This window comes from Dermacentor variabilis, chromosome 2, assembly GCF_050947875.1.
Source record: "Dermacentor variabilis isolate Ectoservices chromosome 2, ASM5094787v1, whole genome shotgun sequence".
Classification (NCBI taxonomy): Eukaryota; Metazoa; Arthropoda; class Arachnida; order Ixodida; family Ixodidae; genus Dermacentor; species Dermacentor variabilis.
In genome coordinates, this window is record NC_134569.1 from 66,630,376 (window position 1) to 66,650,123 (window position 19,748).

The 19,748-nt window shown below is 46.0% G+C and overlaps 1 protein-coding gene across 1 annotated transcript in view; it reads left to right on the plus strand.

The window, feature by feature from the left end:
* Nucleotides 1-519: 519 nt before the first annotated feature.
* Nucleotides 520-19,748, plus strand: part of Zn72D (Zinc-finger protein 72D) — an 82,927-nt gene continuing 63,698 nt past the window's right edge. The window contains exons 1-4 of the mRNA XM_075680823.1: nucleotides 520-644; nucleotides 4,395-4,590; nucleotides 6,233-6,970; nucleotides 16,920-17,153. Of these exons, the coding sequence (XP_075536938.1) occupies nucleotides 595-644; nucleotides 4,395-4,590; nucleotides 6,233-6,970; nucleotides 16,920-17,153 (1,218 nt within the window). The 5' untranslated portion in view covers nucleotides 520-594. The remainder of the gene's footprint in view (nucleotides 645-4,394; nucleotides 4,591-6,232; nucleotides 6,971-16,919; nucleotides 17,154-19,748) is intronic.

Sequence of the window (19,748 nt, forward strand, 5' to 3'; positions counted from 1 at the left end):
AGCTGCTTGAACTGCGAATTTCGCGTAATAGGCGGTGTCTACATATACCTCCGCGAAACGACCCTCAGAATTATAAACTTTAATCTCAAAGGCCATGCTTTTGCCATACTGCAGGTGCCAAAAGCAATCGGTAAAGTTGTCGATCACTTTCGACATCAACACTATGGCAATGCATGGCCTTCAAGATTTGCAATATTGAACGCAAGAATCATCTTTAGGGCAGCCGCACTCATGGTTTAGCTACAACTTTCACCTTGTGTTATTTAATTAACTTTCAGTTATTTTTGACATTTTCAGCTTAATTATTAGTAGATTTTGGCTACATTTTTGTACGACATGTGTCTAAAGATACGTTGACTGCGGAATCGAGTTGATGCAACACTTAAACATTTGTGAAAGTTATTAAATTAAGAAAATGTTTTACATAACAAATAAATATTTTGCATTTAAATGAGATGCTGTTTGTTGCACAAGTCTGTGTAAGATTCTGAATCACTGTTTGGTAGCATCACGCTGCGGCAGAAAATAACATGCAGAGTTAAGTCAAAGTGCAGATCCTTTCTTGCCGTCGATTCTTCGCATCGGTTGTCCGCAATGGCAGCGAACAACTATTTCGGATTCGCCGCAGGAAATGCACAGTATGGGTAAGCAGCCCTCGATTTCTGCAAAATCTTTCAAAATGTTCCGCGTTGTCAAGCATCTAAATTTGCGGAGACTGTAGTTGCTTCTTGTAGTTATAAAATTACCAAGGAAAACCTAGTTGCCGGCAGCATTCGAGTGCGCTTCCAAAGATGGCGTCGCTTTTCCACATTGTACTGTGAACGTTCTGTCTTACGTTGAAGCGATTGCTTGCTATCTTTATTGAAGCTCTACCGGAGGCCAAATATTTTGGCAAGGTCCATTCTAGTAGCGTCTAGCCGCAAACGTAATGTGTACTACGTCAACTGAGCAGTACGCGCCGCGTAGCTAAGCCTACTTGGGGCTAAACCGCCTAGTGGCTAGGTTTATTCATTCTGAGGTGCAGAGTTCATGGTGAAAAGAAGCAATAAATGGCCGGGCTTCGCACTCTATTGAACAATGGCAGGTGCTGCTTTTCTGCTCACGCTTACTGGTTTGCTTTACGGGCTCGTCACGCTGCCGTACTCAACGCAGCTTTACTGTCATCATATTAAACACGTTGAGTGGCATTGATGCGTTATGAGATGCCGAGCTGCCTTTGTTGGGTATGTTTATTAGTTTTTTGTTTGGGGCCTTAGTAAGTAATGTGACCACGCTGTTTCGCTGGGACGCCGTGGCCACTTGTAGATTCTTCAGTGCCTGTTTCAAGACCGCACCCGACTGCCTTGCGAGACGTGTGGTGACGGTTACGTAAAGAAAATAAGCTGCGAGGGCCGCTATAGTTGTCGCAAATCTGTCTGCGTGTTAGCTTTCCATCAGTAGTTGTTTTCGGGACTAAACGCGCTGCCCGCAATAGCGGAAGACCAGATCTCGACGTGGGACATTGCGAGGTTCGTTCGATTTACACGCAGCCCCCCCCCCCCCCCTCTCTCTCTCTGCCGGCATGCAGCACTTTTTATTTTCTGCTCATGCTTAATCAGGCACCGTTGCATCTAGTATGGTTGTGCAGGAGAATGTAATGCACCAAGTTGTGCACCCCAGTCCCCAGAGAACATTCCGAAATAATTGTGACAGTACATTTGGATATTGTAGCCCATATGCGCATGTACCCATGTGCGAATATTCCTGCCTGCCTTTGGTCTTAAGAAATTTTGTTCTGCTGGGTGCATGTTTGTGCTCGCTGATAGCATTCTTGTGTTTATAGACCTAGCTCACGCCTGCTATAGTGAGCAGGAAAGTTGCATAAATGTTTCCTCACAAGATAATTTCTTTAAAGCTGGTCATTTCATTGGGCTTGCCTGTTTACAGAACCTAAAACAAGATGTGTTTATTCCATGAGCAAAGCATCTGGTGCCTTTTGATTTTTGATGATTGCAAGCTTCAGGCAAACCTTCGGGCAAATGTCCATGCATTTCTTCACATTGGCAAGTCAATTCCTTGTGTTGTGCTGGAATGTGGTAATATTGAGCTCTGTCGCTGTAACTTCAGCACACCTAGCAGCTCATGGTTTAGGCTTAAATGCAGGGGAGATTGGGAAAACTACTGATGTTAAGATTACCGTACGAAGCAGTCATGGGGCAACTGATAGCACATAAGGCAGTGTATGCATATGCACCTCAAAGAATATAGCAGGCACTGCTGCATGAGCGTAGCAGCGAACCACTTCAAAGGGCATATCCTTCATTGCCATCCTGTCTAGAGGTCTTCGAGCAGTACACTGAAACCAGACAAGGCAATTTTTGGATTTTCTTCTCTGTTGGAGGCACTGTGGCTGCCCAAACATTGGCAGCCTCATGGACAATGCAGCCACAGAGGGCTCATCCCGAGCTTTGTAGCCACTGTGGTATTCTTGCGTCTCTGTAGGGCTTCTTTGAAGTGCCCTAGATAATCGTGTATGCGTATGTAGTGGCTGTGCACTTCCATGAAAGGTTTGTTCCTGTGGTTCCTGGCATTTTCCGTATAAGCGTGAAACTTTCTGGATTAGTGTGGTCTTGCACAGAGGGACATTGATTTTCAATGTTTTCCTTAAGGTGACACATTCAATTGGTAAAAAAAAAAAATCTGCCAGCATGCCGTAATATAGATATTTAATGGTTGCTTTGTTGCACTATCAGGCTCTCTTAAATTATTGACAACAGTATGTCGTCTTGCAGTGACTGCAGAAACGTTAAGCATGCAAAAGTGTTGCTGTGATGCTCGCAAGACAAAATGTGCTATAATGCCTTTAGAGAAAAGTGGAAAATATGCAACAATAAGTATGATAATTAGGATTGCCTTGTATATACCTCCCAGCTTTTTTGTACTGTTTGCTCCAAAAGTTTAAAGTGTAGGCAATGTGGGAAAAGGGCTGAGGTCTGGTCATGCAGCCCATAGTCAAGATAGTTTAAATTTGCACTGGTGCGTGTTCAACTGTGAAGATTCTCCCTCACTTGCAGGCTGCACGGTCTGACTTTACCAAAAATTCAGCTTTTTCATGTTTCGTTTCACACTGGCCATATGGCTTCCAAAAACTATGCTCTAATGGCAGCCACTGCATTGAACTACACTGTAGACAATGCTTGATGTGCATTGCACTCAGAATATTTCCCTACTGCCCAAGCAGAGAGAAATAAATTGCGTTCATCTATTAAATTTCGGAACTGTAAAGCCGGGTGTGCCAAAATTGTTTTAATCCTTGGGACTATGACTGTGGCTGCCATTTGATGTACTAATAATGAATTCTAGTTGCTCAGTAACGTTTGCTTGGCGAGTTGGTTGAGATTAGTGGGTGAACGGTTAATTATTGGTGCACATTGTCCTAGTCACTGAAATACTTCATTAGCTACTATGCCCGTTTGCTTTGTGCTGGGTCAGATTGCTGAACCTGACGCATGTGCTGCTGGTTCAATGTTAGGACTACCGTCTTCATTAAATTTTCAGATGTAAGTCGAGCGCTTGTCTTGTGTACTTTTTTATATTTTCAATAATTTCTTTCCTTCTGTAATTGCTCATTTTCAGTTTATCCAGCAGGACTGTTGAGCAATGTGAATAGGGCTCCTCTACATTATGAATGTCATCAGAATTCGCAAGAACCTGTGTGGTGCCCTAACTTACGCAGCACCTGCTACTGGGGCTGAGCAGCAGTTGCTGTTCTGTTTTGCTGATAAGCACAAGGTCCTAGGGCCGTGATTAAGTGATGCTTTTTCCCCATGCTAATGCCTTTCAGTACTTTTCACATTCGCAAGTGGTCAAACGATGCTCTGCCCAGGGCAGAGCATCGAACATGGTGACTACTTTCGAATCTAAAAACCACTGCAAGGCATTAGCATTGGAAGAAGCATCGCTACAAAATACCAACCCAGTGTCCATTTTCTGGTTGCATTGCACACTGCGAGGCTGAATTCAAAACGCTCATGCAGTTAAATTTAGGTGCAGGTTGGATGGCCAGTATAATCCAGAGATCAAAACTGATCGTCAAGCTGTGACTCCTAATTGTAAAGCTCTTTTATTTACCTTCCACATTCCCGGTTAAAATGGAAGAAACTTTTGTTTTTCCACCATGCCAGCACACTGTTAACCATACCAGCAGGGCAGGAACATTGAGGCATTGGCGGCACATCTACTCCCTTAGGAACCGTATGCCTTGTTCTGACTGGCATAAGAACTCGTTCGCACCACAGCCTTCTGTGCACAGCTTGCACAGTATGGCCCTTTTTGTTGTTGTTGTTGTTGTTCTTGTTACAGCACTAGCGGTTGTGAAAGTTTTTTTTTTTAATGACATGCAATTCGTCTTGCAGTGCTGCCGGCACCTACCCAGCCACCGCCAGCCAGACAGGCTACACCATGCAGCACGCCGCTGCTGCAGCAGCCACTCCCCAGCAGTTTGGTGCTCGTGCAGCTCCCACGTACAGTGCCTACGACACCCACAATGCAGCTGCGGCCGCGGCTGCAACTGCAGCCGCCGCTGCCTTTCACTATGCCCCAAGGCAGCAGGTTAGTGCACACTCCCATGCAATTTGGTGTCCTTTGCTGGGCCCTTGCTGTCTTATACTGCCCTGCACCCAATTTAAGTGCTAGGCATATGTATGGTAGAGGGAAGTCTGGTGCTGCGATCATCAAATCGCCACAATGTTCTGAAAACAGTGAAAGGCAGGAGTTCAGTAAGCCTGTTTTAGGAAACCATACAGTTTGAAGCAAAACTAAAAGGTAGAGTTCATCATGCTTCTCATCATTCCAATGTTAGCTTCCTTGCTGGTAGTGCACTCAAGACATTAGTGCCAGATTGCCTTCTAGTAACGTTGTTTGAAACTTGTTGCAAAATGCTATGAGCCTCTGTGCTTGGCACTCGTGTATTGATTTCAATAAATGGGAAGCCACAAGTTGCAGTTTCATGTAGCACTCTTCTCAAGGAGATATAATGGCGACTGTTACCTCCTCTGGATTTCACATGCACGTATGTGACACCCTAAAAAGCTTCAGATTTGAGTTAAAAGTTGATGTCTATTGCTGGTGCTAGTCCTGCCTTTGTGAATGTTTTCTGCACTTCACCATAGGTGCATGTATGCATACAGTACGGAGTTGGTCAGTGTTTTATAATAAGGCCATGGCCTCTCTTAGGGAACAATTAATGTGCTTAAATGCAGCTTGCTGTGATGTTGGAAGTGTCTAACCCTGTGGCATTAGCTTAATGTGGAGCTTTTCATACACCGTGTGGTTTAATTTAGTATAAGAGGGAGCATGGTGCTATGTCGAGTGTTACTATTACAATCAAGCAGATATTTAAAGTGTTCAGGCAGTAGTAATTGTGGCATGTGTGTAATGCAACTTAAAGGAGAAGGCGACAAGTTGCAAGTCTTACAATGCAGCCGGTAAAGTTCACTGATACTGCACATCATATATATTCATGATGAGCCGCCTTAATGTAATCCATGCACTACAATGTCGGTGTCTGACATTGCAAATGTTTACCTAACATTAGTACAATGACCAGATCCTAAATTAGGGAACTTTGATTAGGTCGGTTAAAACTAAGCGTATATTGAAGTCCATTAAACAATTTTGCAATTTGCCAAACTGCTCTGCTGGTTGGCACGCAAATCATGGCACGTATGGGGGAAAAGACTGAATGACGGTGTGAAGGGCAGGCTCCACCTTTCAGAAATTCAAGCCTATGTTTTGGACAGCAAGCTTGCTAACTGCACCATTTTGTTTGTTTGAACACCAAGATGAAAGTTTGTTCTTCATTTGCTGCTTCCAGGGAACTGAGTATTTTTGGAAGGTGAATTGATGACACTGCAGTTTTACAATGTAGTGTACTATAAACCCATGTTTACCCATGTTCGACCAATTAAATATTTCTGTTTGGCAGCCTTAACTGAAGTCCATTGGGATGTTAATTGTTTGTACGGGTTGAGCTGTACAGGTCACCTCCTGTTCCCAGATGTTATTTGAGCTCAGCAGAGCAAGAGTTTAGCTCTTGTAGTATGGGTGTGGCACTCCTGTGTGTGACAACAGCCAAAAGCTTGTAGTTTAAATCTCCTGTACTGAACAGTAGAGACGGACCCACCACGTTAATGTGTATTTGGGCTGTAGTTCCTCTGTAGCTCCTCACATGTGGTATCTTCCCTGCTTACAGGCCACATATGAGAAGAGCAGCCAGGGAGGCTACTACGGCCAGGGCCAAGTGAGCACGGCGTACGGCAACGCGGCTGCCACCACTGGCGCAGCCGAGAGCGTGAGCTCTAGCTACGCGGCCCAACCAACAGCCAAGAGCAGCTTTGCCTCGGCCTACAGGGCACCTCCCTCGGGTCCCAAGAGCAACACTGGCCAAGCATCACAGCAGCAGCAGCAGCAACAGCAAGGCAGTGGGGGCAGTGGTGCATCTGCTGCCACATATCTCTATTCTGGCTACTCAAGTTCCTATGGAGGCGTGCAAAACTCTGGGTATCATGGAAACCAGAACAGCAGTGGGGGTGGGGGTGGAGCCAAGATGTCGTGGAACAGCGGCAACGTCAGCACTGGTGGCGGGGCTGGTGGTGGGGGTGGTGGTGCCATGGGCTCTGGAGGGCCTGGGCCCTACAAGCGGCCTGGTCCCTTCCAGAACAAAATCAACAAGCCCAAGCCACCGCCAAAGCCCCCGCAGTTGCACTACTGTGAGGTGTGCAAGATATCTTGTGCGGGCCCCCAGACCTACAAGGAGCACTTGGAAGGTCAGAAGCACAAGAAAAAGGAGGCAGCGCTCAAGAGCAATGGGACGGCAGGAACACCGCCACTGCCTCGGGGAGGCACAGCCCTGCGTTGCGAGCTCTGTGATGTGACGTGCACAGGCTCGGATGCCTATGCTGCTCACATTCGAGGGGCCAAGCACCAAAAGGTGGGACATGTTTCACTAGCCTAATGGTTAACTTCTACAGTGGCTGTGATCACGGGTTCGGTTCTGTAACCTTTGCCTTGGAAGCAGTGTGACCACTTGCACTGCGTGATTTTGGGTTCCTTGCTTGGCTATTTATCTTGTCAGTGTGATATTTGCTTGAAATTGTATTTATGTTGAAATTGTTGCATTTATGAGTCTTGCTTGTAAAGCCAAACAATAGGATGACTAAGCATTTTTTGGCTGAATTGTTGAATCTGTTACTGATCATTTTTGATAAGCCTATTCAGGCATGCTTTGAGGGCTTGCAAGTTATGTGGCTACTATCTGTTGGTCAAGCTTGCGCAAGACAAAGTTGGTCTGCATCATGTACCACACACCACGTACCACCAATATATGCCAGACAAGAGCATGAGTGCGAAGACTCACTCTAACCCTGTCGTGCACAAAGGAAACGCTTCAGGGGTTGTATTCTAAATTTTTGCGTTCAGTGATAGTACCGCCGCCTGCTTAGTCACATTCAGTAAATCAAGCGACTGCTTACCCGTGATGTCAGCGTGCACTACCAACACGCTCTCTCGAACGCTTCACATTACATGAGAGCGCACCGTGCGAGTGCAGAGCGGCTCGACTGTGTTGTTTTCGAGTGTAGTGGCCGTAGTACGGGTTCTGCGCGCTGGGGGACTACAGTTGGTTACGGCAGCATTAGGTAAAATAGATTGAAAATGGAATAAATTGAAGAGAAACAATGCGTGTAAGGCGCCACAAAAATGATTAAACTTCCATCTTTCTTATCTCTGCAACACTTGAACACCAAAAGACGTGTTCGTTTATTCAGTATATGTCGAGAGCACCCATCGACACCATGACGTTAAAGGGATACTAAAAGCAAATACCAATCAATGTGTACTGTTTAAATACCATCCCATAAACCTCTCAACGCTTGTTTCATGCTAAGAAAAGACTTAGTTTACGAGAAATTTGCATCCGAAACGTCCGAATACCTTTTTTGAAATACAAATCTCCCGCCACCCAACCAGGGGAGTGGTGACGTTGCATACGCCATCATACCCTTTGCTGCCGTCGGCGAGTAGAACTGCTCCCGACAGATGGCGATACCGAGCCAAGACAAAGTGGTGGATTCGCCACTGCAGCTGCTTTTTGCTCAAGTGGCGTAGACCTTTCGGGCATACCGCGACATCACATGGAAGCTGTAATTCTCTTCTACTTGCAGTTTGTGCTAGTTTCGCGAGCTAGCAAAACCAGCGCAGGACTACGCGATAATGAAACTACTGAAATGCGAACGCATGGGCAGCGCAGAGTTGAGCGAGAATGAAACCTTTGGACCTCCCACACCGTAATGAAAGGAAATTTCAATGAGTTCGTTTTTAAAAAATGAAATAGAACTAGGCACGTAGCATTTTATTTCGTCTTATAATACAAGGATGTTCTAGTGACAGAATTAAACTGAAGAGTGCTTTCGTCATCGGGCAAGTACTTCAATGTCCCGAGATACTCATTTACCTCAATTTCCCAGCTCTGTTCGCGATATTAACACCTCGGAGATTCTCGAGCACTAATCTATCTTCTTAGCATGACTTAATATTTGACATTAGTGTCCTTTTAACATGACATAGGCCAAGACTACGAAATGGCACTGTTTATTTTCTAGTTTCGCTAAAACAGCAAATCAGCGGGTGCCGTTGGCGGAGGCGTGGCCAAAGTGATAGTTTCGCAGAAAGCGAACGTTTCAGAATAAGGGCAGAGTTACATGCAGCGACGGTGTGTTACGTAGCGTAGATACTGCGAAGTGCCGTGACAAGTCCACTGAGCGTACTGTATGAACGGCCACACACCACTCTGTCGTAGCCTTCACAGTGCAAATCGTTGAAGGATAGTAGAAGCACTGTGAACACTGTTTACCAATAACTTCTGCTGAATGCATTAAAGTTTGTAGCGAAGTATTTTTGAAATGGTCAAATTGACCGTGTTTACTCCAATCTAGGCCTGCCCCGATTCTAAGCTGACCCCCGAATGTCCGAAGCCAGAAAAAACGAAAAACGCCTAATGTAGGCCAAACAAAAACAGCCTCGCGTGAAGCTTGTTAAACGGTCCGGCGGCGGAGAGTTTGTTCCGCTGCCAGTCAAGATTTTGAGATCTGCAGTTTGGCCAAGAGATGCCACGAAATAAAGGGCAATAAATACATGGCACATATGGGAAATGGTTCCGTGCTGTGGGAAATTTAGACTTAGGCGATTTTTCAAGGTATGCGAGTTCGAGTCAACGAGGTGTTACTGTAACTCTTCTTGGTAATCAATTATTTTTCCAGAGGTGTAGTTACTCTCCTAATCATCTGATTTTAATAATTTTCTTTTAATGTGATAACTAGGCTTCCAAGGAGCACAGTAAATCTATAATGCAATGTTTCTGAACTCTGAAACATCTGGAAAAATTAAAAAGGATTCACATGTCAAGTTACAACTTCAAGCTTTTGTAACTGGATAGCATAGTAGAGGAAACATAAAATGCTTATTGCACTCCTTGAGTATTTAGGAATATACAGTCAACTCCCGTCAATACGAAGTTCACGGGGACCGCAATAAACTTCGAATTAAACGAACTTCCAATTAAGCACAAAACACAAAAAACAGCACTTTATTTGTGGCGAAATCGAGTATTTTCTCTAAGAAAAATAGTTGGTCATCTTGCTTTGCTTCTTGCCGAATCGCGTTGCTGAAAGAAAGTTATGCAGGCTGTAGATATGGTGGAACGCTTCTTCCGCGTTACCTTCAGCGGCAAAGAAGCACTCCGCAAGAGCAAGGCCCGCAGCTACATCGGCAGCCTTAGGTTGCGGCTCGCCTTCAACGTCATCGTCGCTTTCCTGGGTCGCTTCCTGGGGCCGAATAATCTCTACAATTTTGCTATCCGTCAGCGCACCGCACGTTTTGACCGCCTTGTCTACGGCAACGTAATCTTCAAAATTGACGTCCCTGAGAGCATCACCAAAATCAGTGCAGTCAAGCTCGCTTGTTGACGCTTCCTCCGCTGAAATTTCAGAGGCATCCTCCGAAGAAGCTGCCACAAAACCGCAAGCCCTGAAGCAGTTTGCGATTGTTTCTTGCTTCACACGATCCCATGCTCGCGCCAACATGTGGATGGCACTAAGCAGGCTCACCTCGTACTTTGTGGAGCTATCAATACACAAAATCACGTGCTCGAGGAGGTGCCGCCTGTACAGGACTTTAACATTCTTGATGATGCCTTGTTCCATTGGCTGCAAAACAGGCGTTGTGTTTGCAGGCAAAAATGCGAGGCGTATTGCACTCAAGGCTGGCACATTCACGTGAGCACTGCAGTGATCGACAAGGAACAACACCTTGCGGTTCGAAGCAGCAAACTTGCGGTCCAATTTGCTTATCCAGCTCTTGAAGATTTCGGCCGTCATCCACGCTTTTTTGTTCACCTCATAGTCCACAGGCAGCGTCTTCACGCCCTTAAAACATCTCGGCTTCGCGGCTTTCCCGATCACAAGTAACCGACATCGTTCTGTGCCAGTCATGTTTGCCGCGATCAGCACCGACACTCTCTCCTTGCTGCGTTTGCCCCCAGCACAGTCGTCGTCCTTGAATGTCAGGGTCTCCTCTGGTAGAAGCCGCTAGAAGAGTGCAGTCTCATCTGCATTGAAGATGTCTTCCGGTCTGTATTCGGCGAGATATTCACGCAGCTTTCCATCCTTCCACGTGGCGCATGTTTCCTGGTTAACGGACGCCTTTTCACCACACACGCTCTTGAAAACCAGGTCATGGCGATCTTTAAAGCGCGTCAGCCATCCATCTGACGAAACGAAGTCATCGATCCCCAACATTGCTGCAAGCGTTCGGGCTTTCATCGCAACGATGTCTCCGCTGAGAGGAGGTTTGTTGCTCCTGGCCTCCCTAATCCAAACCAGCAGAGCCTTCTCCAACTCTGGGTAAGCGCCGGTGCGCATTCGCTTCCGAGAAGTCTTGAACTTGTCGTTCTCAAATGCATCCATTATTGTGCGCTTGTTCTTGATGTAGTTAGAGAGCGTGTTCGGCTTGATCCCGTACTTCCGCGCTATGTCTTGTTTGGCGGCACCTCCCTTCTCAACTTCCTTCAAAACCTCGACTTTCGTTGCCAGGTCGAGCGTGCGATAAGAGCCACGGTTTGCCATGGCTATAAACTGCGCGACTAGGTACAGTCAATTCCGAATCACTCGTGGAACAACCTAGCCTACGAGCTTCCCGTACAAAGGCGCTCGACTAACACACGCCTCGACATACGCTGCGCACGCTGCAAGACTCATCTCGCACAATCTAGCCACTGCCAGTATGCAGCGCTGCGTGCACCTATGGCACCCACGTGGCCTCCGCGATCAGCTCCGGCCACGCGCGGCAGCCGCTTCGCCTCCCGCCAGAGTTGATCACGGAGGCCACGGCAGCCGTAGCAATGAATAATCGCGCCGCTCCAAGAAGGATGGTGTTGCGGGCGGCTGCGGTGGCGATGACACCAACGCGGAGCACGGAACTGTTGCAACAATTGAAAAATTGCACATTCTACCAAAGAATGACGGTCACCTCGAGGATCCCGGCTGAAAATTAACTTCCAATTAAACAATATTACTGGATGAGGACTTCGAATTATCGAGCGATTTCTTCTATAGGATTACATGCAAAACTGACGGGACCAGCACTTCACTTCTAATTAAGCGAAAATTCCAATTAAGCGGCTTCGAATTATCAGGAGTCGACTGTAGTCATAACTTTTAGCTTGCTTACTGTAAAACATCTTAACCAGTCAACTCAAAGATTTGAAATAGAAAAATTGTGTAAAATATTTTCTTCATTATATGGAAAAAGATTGGCTGCATATTTGCAACTGGCAGCATTAAAATAAAATAGCAATAAAAATTTTGCTTGAGGCCCAATCCCTGCTTCGGACATAACTCAAATGCACTGCCGTTCTCTGGTGCAAGTGCGCAAAGGGAGAATCGCATTTAGCTCTGGCTGCGTCATATTCTGACATCACTCACCGCCTCGATTTTGTTTCGGTTTCATCACTATTTAAAACGCTATGCAATAGTAAAGCAACAATGCGTTTTCAGATTGCTCGGGCCCTACCAGCTCAATAAGCGTGGTCTCGTGCTGCAATGCTTTGCATTACGCAGATGTGAACTGCAGTTGTCTGCCAAATTCTTCAGTGACTTCGGATCCTCTGCTTTCTCAGCAAGTACATTATTCCTTGCGGTGTTTCTTTTTCCTTCTGAAAATACATAAACGAGGTTCTACCGTAGTTGCAAGAATTTATTTGGAGCTTGCTTCTGTCATTTTTTGTACTGATAGTTCAGTTGCAAGACTACTGCACTGTTATCGTGGCAGAGCTTGGAAAATTCCGCCTGAAAAATCGCCGCTTGAGCTCCTTGGCAACAGGAAGCACAGCTGAACCTTGTAGTGAAATTGCATTGGGCATAAATATGCCTTAGTTATACAGTCGAACCTGGTTATATTGAACTCGAAAAAAAAAAGCCTATCAGTTCGATATAGGGCATAACTCAATATAAGCTTGCTAAAAAATTTGACGTCATAAGAAGCGCATACTATATATAAAAGCACTTTAATGATGTAACTAGCTTAGTTTCACATGAAATAGTCCTGTATCTCCCGCTTGGGCAACTTGGCTGCCTGCGACAGCATGCACTTCTCCACATTGTCTAAGGAGCAGCTGAAGGCATAACCTTCCACATTCGTGCAGAAGTGCCAGACTAGTGTTAGTGCACCAATCACTTCGGAGGATGTGAGGATCGTCGTTGCTTTCCCGATTGTGCTTGCTTTCACCTGTGTACGGTACGATGTCGGCAATGTAGTCTTTGTTTTCGTCTTTGTTTGTGGTCGTGACAACGCCATCCACACTCAAACTCATCAACCGTTGATCAGTCAGTGGCTTCCGGAAATTGTGACAGCATGCTCCAAACTTCGGTGACACCGGCAATGGCTTCATCGCACTTTCACCACCGGGCACACGAAAACTGGCACATCTGAAGAAGTTTCGGCTGAACCACTTGTACATGGCCCCCTTGACGTCGCGGCCGTGCATACACTTCAGGTGCCACTGGCACCGGATCGTTCGTCTGCTTTAGCGCTAATCTTCTCCTTGTTCTTCAAGGTGGTGCTGAGAGCACCTAAGAATCTTGTATGCTGCAGGAACAAACTTCTTACCACGTTTGGTACAATTTACGATTTCAAGCTTCACAGCGAAATGCAAATTCAGTGCACTTCACGCTAGCCATCCGGGCAACACTGCGGGAAGACTGTGCGATTTGGGCCAGAGCACTGCCCAGTCTGGCTCAAAGGCATCATTGCTTTGGTGGGCTGAGAAAATATTTGACTGTATGTTTTATGTTCTAAGAAAGAAAGGCCCACAAGGGGCAAACGCAACGAATGAGAAAAGCAGTGAGGCAACTTACTCTCGCCATCTTGCTCAACGAAGGCACGAGAGCCTCTGATTGACTGAGCAAGCGCTGCGGGCAGGCCAGGATCATTTTTCCAGGGGGTGTTGCCAACTCGCCTGATGCGGTGCGGTCACGGTATGGAAAGCGGCTGGATAGGGCAGTGCCACCGGGCTGAACTACTTTGGCGATGTCGGGAGGTTTCCTCGGCACCATGAGGGAAAGCCAACTTCTGGGCTGCTTTGCGTCTCTTGGCGTTCGATAATCAGAAGTTGCTGTTATTTTTGTTCAATGTAATTTTTGCTATACATACCATGGTCAGAAATCCTTCGATATACTGGATAATTCAATGTAAATGGGCTCGACTGTATCCAACCGTTGTTGCATGCTAGTATCTGCGAGAAATAAGTTAATTTTCATTATATTGACGTTCGACTGTACCATGAATGTGACATTTACCTTGACTCGCACATTTTTTGTCACTGTTTCTAGCAGAAAGGAATTAGCACAAATTTCATCGTAAAAGAGGGAAAATGGCAGAGTTATCCAAATGTGAAATTGAACAACAAAACAATGTTTATTGCATGTTCATGCTTTATTCATTAAAGATTGTAAATGTGTGTGGAAAGCAGTTTCTGTTGCCTTGGGCAAATGAATGCTTGCAAACTATCGGCAGGACTCGCACAAAGCTTTAATGCAGTTCCAGGCATTGCATTGCAGTGCAAACTTGCATGTCCTTGCTCTCCAGAGTTCTTCAGATGTACTTTACTACGAGGGCAGCACCCTCTTTATAGCAAATCTCCGGTTCAAATGATTGCTGCTGGTTGGAATTCATGTACTTTCCTGTGCCTACCTGTCGTAACCTTATTTGTTGTGTACGTAACTGTTTTTCTATTTCTTAATTTACTTTTGCAAAGACTGCATGGAAAAATGCGTGCAACCGTGACTGTTGCGCGCTTTCTGTTATTGCAAAGATTGTTGATTTTTTATTATTTGTTTGTTTCTGTTTATGCTGCTCCATACTTGGGCACTGTATGCTGCCGAAAACATGTCGCATTGTATTTCATGTTGGGGGGGGGGGGGGGGGCAGGTCAAGTTGTTTGTACAGCTTTCTTTCCTAGCCTCCCCCGTCTCAAAAGGATGAAAAAATTAATTACTTTAAAGGGAAGCTGAAACACTTTTCGAAAAAAATGAGTTCTCTGCGGCATTCTACAGTTTTGAGTCCCCTGAACACGAATATCTGCTTCAAAAAGGGCGGAAACAAACGCAAGCGGCTGTTTTTCCAAGAAAACGCGCACCAGCGCCTCAGGGCCTCGCGCGAACGCCGCTGTTGCCCGTGATTGGTCGGGGCCGCTGTGACGTCGTTGGCGGTAGTCGCCGGTCGGCGCCGCCGCATGTCTCCGTTTCAGAGCGTAGCACCATTCCTTTCTCTCTGGTAGCACGCGGTTCTGCTGTTCTGGCTTCATAGCTGAGTTGCAAGGTGGAACGTTCTCGCTGTCTCCGACAGCTTGTATTGTCCCTGTACATGTTTGAACCCACAGCCGATACGGAAAACGATGGCGGCAACAGAGTCAACGACGATATTGAGTGTGCCAACAGCGAGAGCGATGTGTGCACCTTCTCGCGCGCTGGAAATCTTAGCTGGTACCTATGTTTTTTTTTTGTTTTTTTTTTTTTTTCATGTAGCTGCACGTTGCAATGACGGGAGAAAGAATGCGCTAAAGTGTCACTGGGAACATGCTGCTGGAAGAATGCCGAAGCACTAACTTCTCATTAGATTTACACTGGTGCAATTCCGCGATGTCAAGCACCTTGCCGCTGCTTGTCTTAAGTCCCGTGGTCTTTTCAGCGTTGATACACGATCGCGAACATAAGTGCCGCGTTTCAAAGCGCGCACATGCAGTGCTGTGAGGTACAGTCATGGAAGTTGCTTATCATACACATCCAGAGATGACCAGAGGTATTATATGTGCAATATTCATACTATGGTTCGACGACTTTGCGAGTGTGGCTCGATCAAGAATCGGTATGCGTGCTCCATGCTAGTGTTGACATAAAGATATTAGGCAGTTTTAGCTCCGCCGTGTAGTAAACACGATAACTGAACCGTTTGTCGAATGTCACTAGGCAAGCCTACACTCCATTTGATACCTCAGGTGCATCGCTGTGGAAGCTACCCTCGAAGTCCGGTCACCAAAATTTATTACTGCGCGCGTTTCCGTCTATGCTTCGCAGCGTGCCAGCGGCGTTTGCTCGCGCGAGCATGCACGTGAAGCTGCCGCGATGGGCTGCAATTAAAAAATACCGAAAAAAAAATTTTTTTTATAGAACGTGTTAGCAGCCGTATAAGTACACGGATGGTTTCTATGGGTAAATTCTTTTTTTTTTTCATTCGGAACTGAGCTTATATATGGAAAGCTTTCTGAAAAATCGGGTCAAGAAACACCGAACTTTTTCTAAGTGCGAACGCAGCCACTGCAAGAAGTATCTCAAGCCTCCACAGCGTTGCACCTGATGTATGAAACGGAGTATAGTAACGCTAACTTACCTCACCGCACGTACCCACTGCGCTGCAAGCTTCTTTTCCTTCGGGAATTTGTGAAACACCACATCGTCTCGCCCGCCTGTGTTCGCGCAGCCGAATGCTGCACAGAACGAGGGCATGTTGGGCGCCCTTGGATGTAGGCACTCACGCAGCACAGAAGGAAAGAACAGTTTACGAAAATCGCAAAACAAACGTGAGCGGCGGCGGCGGCAGATCTCTCGTAGCGTCGTTCAGTAAAGCGCAGGACGGAAAGAGGCATGCCCAGCACATGTCAGCACGCCGGTCCGCAGCTCGGTTGGATCGGTCTCCGCCCATGACGTCCCTCTCGCCGGTTCTCTCCTCTGCCAACGTCCTCACCCGGCGCTCCGGGAAGCGATGGGGGCGTGTCCGCGCGGGTGATTTAGAAAGCGATTTCCGCCCGTTATATTAACAAAACGAAAAAAAAATTTCGGAACCGTAAATTATTAGGTCTGTTCTTTCCAATCCCAGCAATTCATAGAAATTGAAAACCGTTTCAGCTTCCCTTTAAAGGAAGTATTATTTTAACTGCTAGTCTCCAAAATATTCATTGATGGTGGGCTGACCAGCAACTAATCCATGGTGATAGAAAATATCATTTCACAGTTGCAATAGCGGCTTTATAGTCCCTCACGCATGTGTCATGTATAGTGTGGCACTATACTTCGAAAAGTGCAAAGCATTCTTGTACTAGGCTAATGTTGCAATTCAATGCCAACGCCATTCCTTTTCTTGCATCATCAATGGTCAGTGACGCTCCGCCATGATCAATGGGATTAGCTGGTAGTTGACTAGTGTATGAGTGGCGTATGCCCTGTTTCGGCAATCCTGTCTGCAATATTATGGTTGCGTGTATTGTGAAAGTGCATGCTGAATGAACACCAAAGCATTGTCATGATCTAGTGCCATTTTGTGGCTGTTTGCAGGTGGTAAAGCTGCACACAAAGTTGGGCAAGCCGATTCCTTCAACAGAGCCTGTTGTGATAGCCGCGACAGGCACCACCACCACAACAAAGCCATCTACAACAGCCACCACCACCACCACTGCTTCGTCACAGGGTGCTGCGGACAGTGCTGCAAAGGCAGCTGTGGAATCTGAAAGGGCTGCTGCAGCTGAGGACAGTTCTCTAGATGCTCTCAAGGACGAGAAAGGCGCAGAGGTGGGCTCCACAGTGTAGTCCCTAGTTGGGAAGTGGGGGAGGCTGCTCATGTAGTCAAAAGAATCTAACATCGGTGACAATCTAAAGATTCATACCTGTCAACTATCCCGAGTTTTCTGTACAGCATAACAATTAGGCTCGTTTTAGATTTTACTAAATGAGCTTGATGTCTTGCAAAAAATGTACACTTGTTGGTCTCAAACTTGGATTGGAAGACTTCATATTGGTTCAGACAGACAACTTCCTGAAGCAGACAAAATTGGCAACAGGAAAGTCGCTGACAATGTCTCTATGACTTTAAGTTGTGTTGCTTGTCAGTCTGTGCTGTCGCAAACCTGCTGGTGCTTTTGTACGCTGTGTCTAAAGGTAAACCATCCTTACCAAATTTTTGTATGCATCCTACAAAATGCCTGGGCTCAGGGAAAGCTCTTGTATATGCTGCTGCTTCTTCATCCCCCCACTGTGTCATGTACTTGAGATTTTGAAGTTCTCAAGTTGACAGGTTATGAGGTTGCTGTGCCAAACGCAACTTGTGGCACCACCAATGTATTGCAGCCAATTACATTGGGTCGTTTTCGTGAAGCCGGGCAGAGGTGAACTCCCAGGAATGCACGTTTTAGAGCACAGAGGGCAAGTGCAATTTGGTTTTGTAGGCAGAGCTTGTACTAAGTTGCTTAGGTTGTCACAGTGCAGGAAAAATATATTCCCTTGAAATCTGCATTTTCCAAATTTGCCAAGTTGCAAATCGAGTTGCTAAAGGAATGTTTACCAAAAATCATGGTCTCCTTGACTGCTGGCTCTTCGATGACGACCACACTTGCACGTACACATTACCAGATCTTTCAGCGAGCTCACGATATTGATAGTATTGCTAATTAAATCGGACCTGCTTCTCAACGTGGCTCGAAGGTCGGCATGGCATGCTTGCTCCTTCGGTCCAGTTCATTGCAGTTCTTTGCTTCTGTTTGTTTTGCTTCAAACGATCCTTTCGAATGTGAAAGTCTCACTTCAGGATTTGTTGTAAAAAAAAAACTAGATAACGAAACGAAAAAGTAGCTCCCTCGGAGATGATGCACGACGTGTTCGCAATGAAGCCTTGCCGAGATGGGGGTAGCCAACGGCAGTACTGTGTTCACGTCGCACATAGCGTCTTTGAAAAGCAGGGAGAGTTCTCGAAACATGCAGCAAAAAGTACCAGTAGATGTTCTCGCCAAAACAAGAGGCTTCAGGCTACTTGGTGTAAATGGCAGCAGCGGCGGCCAACTACACTGGTTTGGAGGACGGCTGATTAAAAATAGGCAAGAATCATCTCAAATCTGCAATTTCTTGAGACTGCGACTCATTTAGTTGTGTTTTCACTTGTTTTTCATGCATATTTTTCATTTCTTGCTCGCGAAATTAGAGGGTTTAAAGATGATATAGCAAGCAAAAATTATTTTATGAAGAAAAAACTATTTCTTCACTCTAGTCTCCTCTTGGGGGACAGTGATTTATAGTAGGGTATCTTTCCACATATAATCCTACAGCTCCAATTACAACTGCCCAGAAAGAGACAACTTCAGCGCATATAACCCGCAATAATACATACAACGCACAAGTCCTTGTAGAAACAGTCGACATTTGCAAATGCACGTCTCATCCAAGTAGTATGTTTGGCCAGCGGCTCTTTTCTCCATCTTTGGCGACACTGATAATCTCCGCATCTGTGTCAAGTACAGCTCATCATTATCAGAGTTTAGGGCTGCAATTTTGTGACAATGACTTTTCCTGGTGGCAATGCTTTTTGGCACTTTACATGTTCGTGAGTAGTCAGGCGACACTCCGCTCCAGGCAGTGTCAAAACATGGCATCTCACGAAAACAAGAAACGCCAAATAGCACTAGTGTTGAACAAGGCATCGCTACAAAATAGTGGCCTTGATCCACCAGTGCTGCAAGCACTATTTGCTAACTACTAAACTCAAAATACTGTCTGATAAAACGGACAATGGGCAACCATTGTCCGTTTGCATGAATCAATCATCGACCTTTCTTCCCATAAGAGGGAAGAAAGGAGCTTCCACATGCAGGTATGCAGAGAGGTTACGGTTCCCTGCACGAGCAGGCAATGCGGCATGGCTCGCACGTGGCGAAACACAGCACGATCTCTGTGAACAGCTTCTCACTGTTATCGCACACTTATCTTCCTTCTTGCTGTCATCTCCTCGTTGCAGCACACGAAAAAAAAGTCTCTCGTTGCCCCCTCCAATGCCAGGCGTTTTTCTCATCGGTGCTGAAGTCCCACCCAGCTTGAACATTTGACGATGCCTTCACGGCTAGCAGAACTTTAGTTCGAAAGCAGCACTATAGTGGCATTGCCTGTTTGATGCCAATACAGTGGTGCATTCGGTGCTTTACAGTCCGGATACGCTACTCGTCAAGGACACAATTTTACTATAACTCCTTTCTCCCCGCGTAGCAGCTCTTTCAAGTATCCATTCTGCCCGTGCACAATCGTGGACTGGAACAAGCTAAAAGTTAGTCTCCACGCCAGCATTGACTTCTTTCTTAACATGTTTACGGTGACATTATTTTGTTTGTATCATGTTGCCAATGT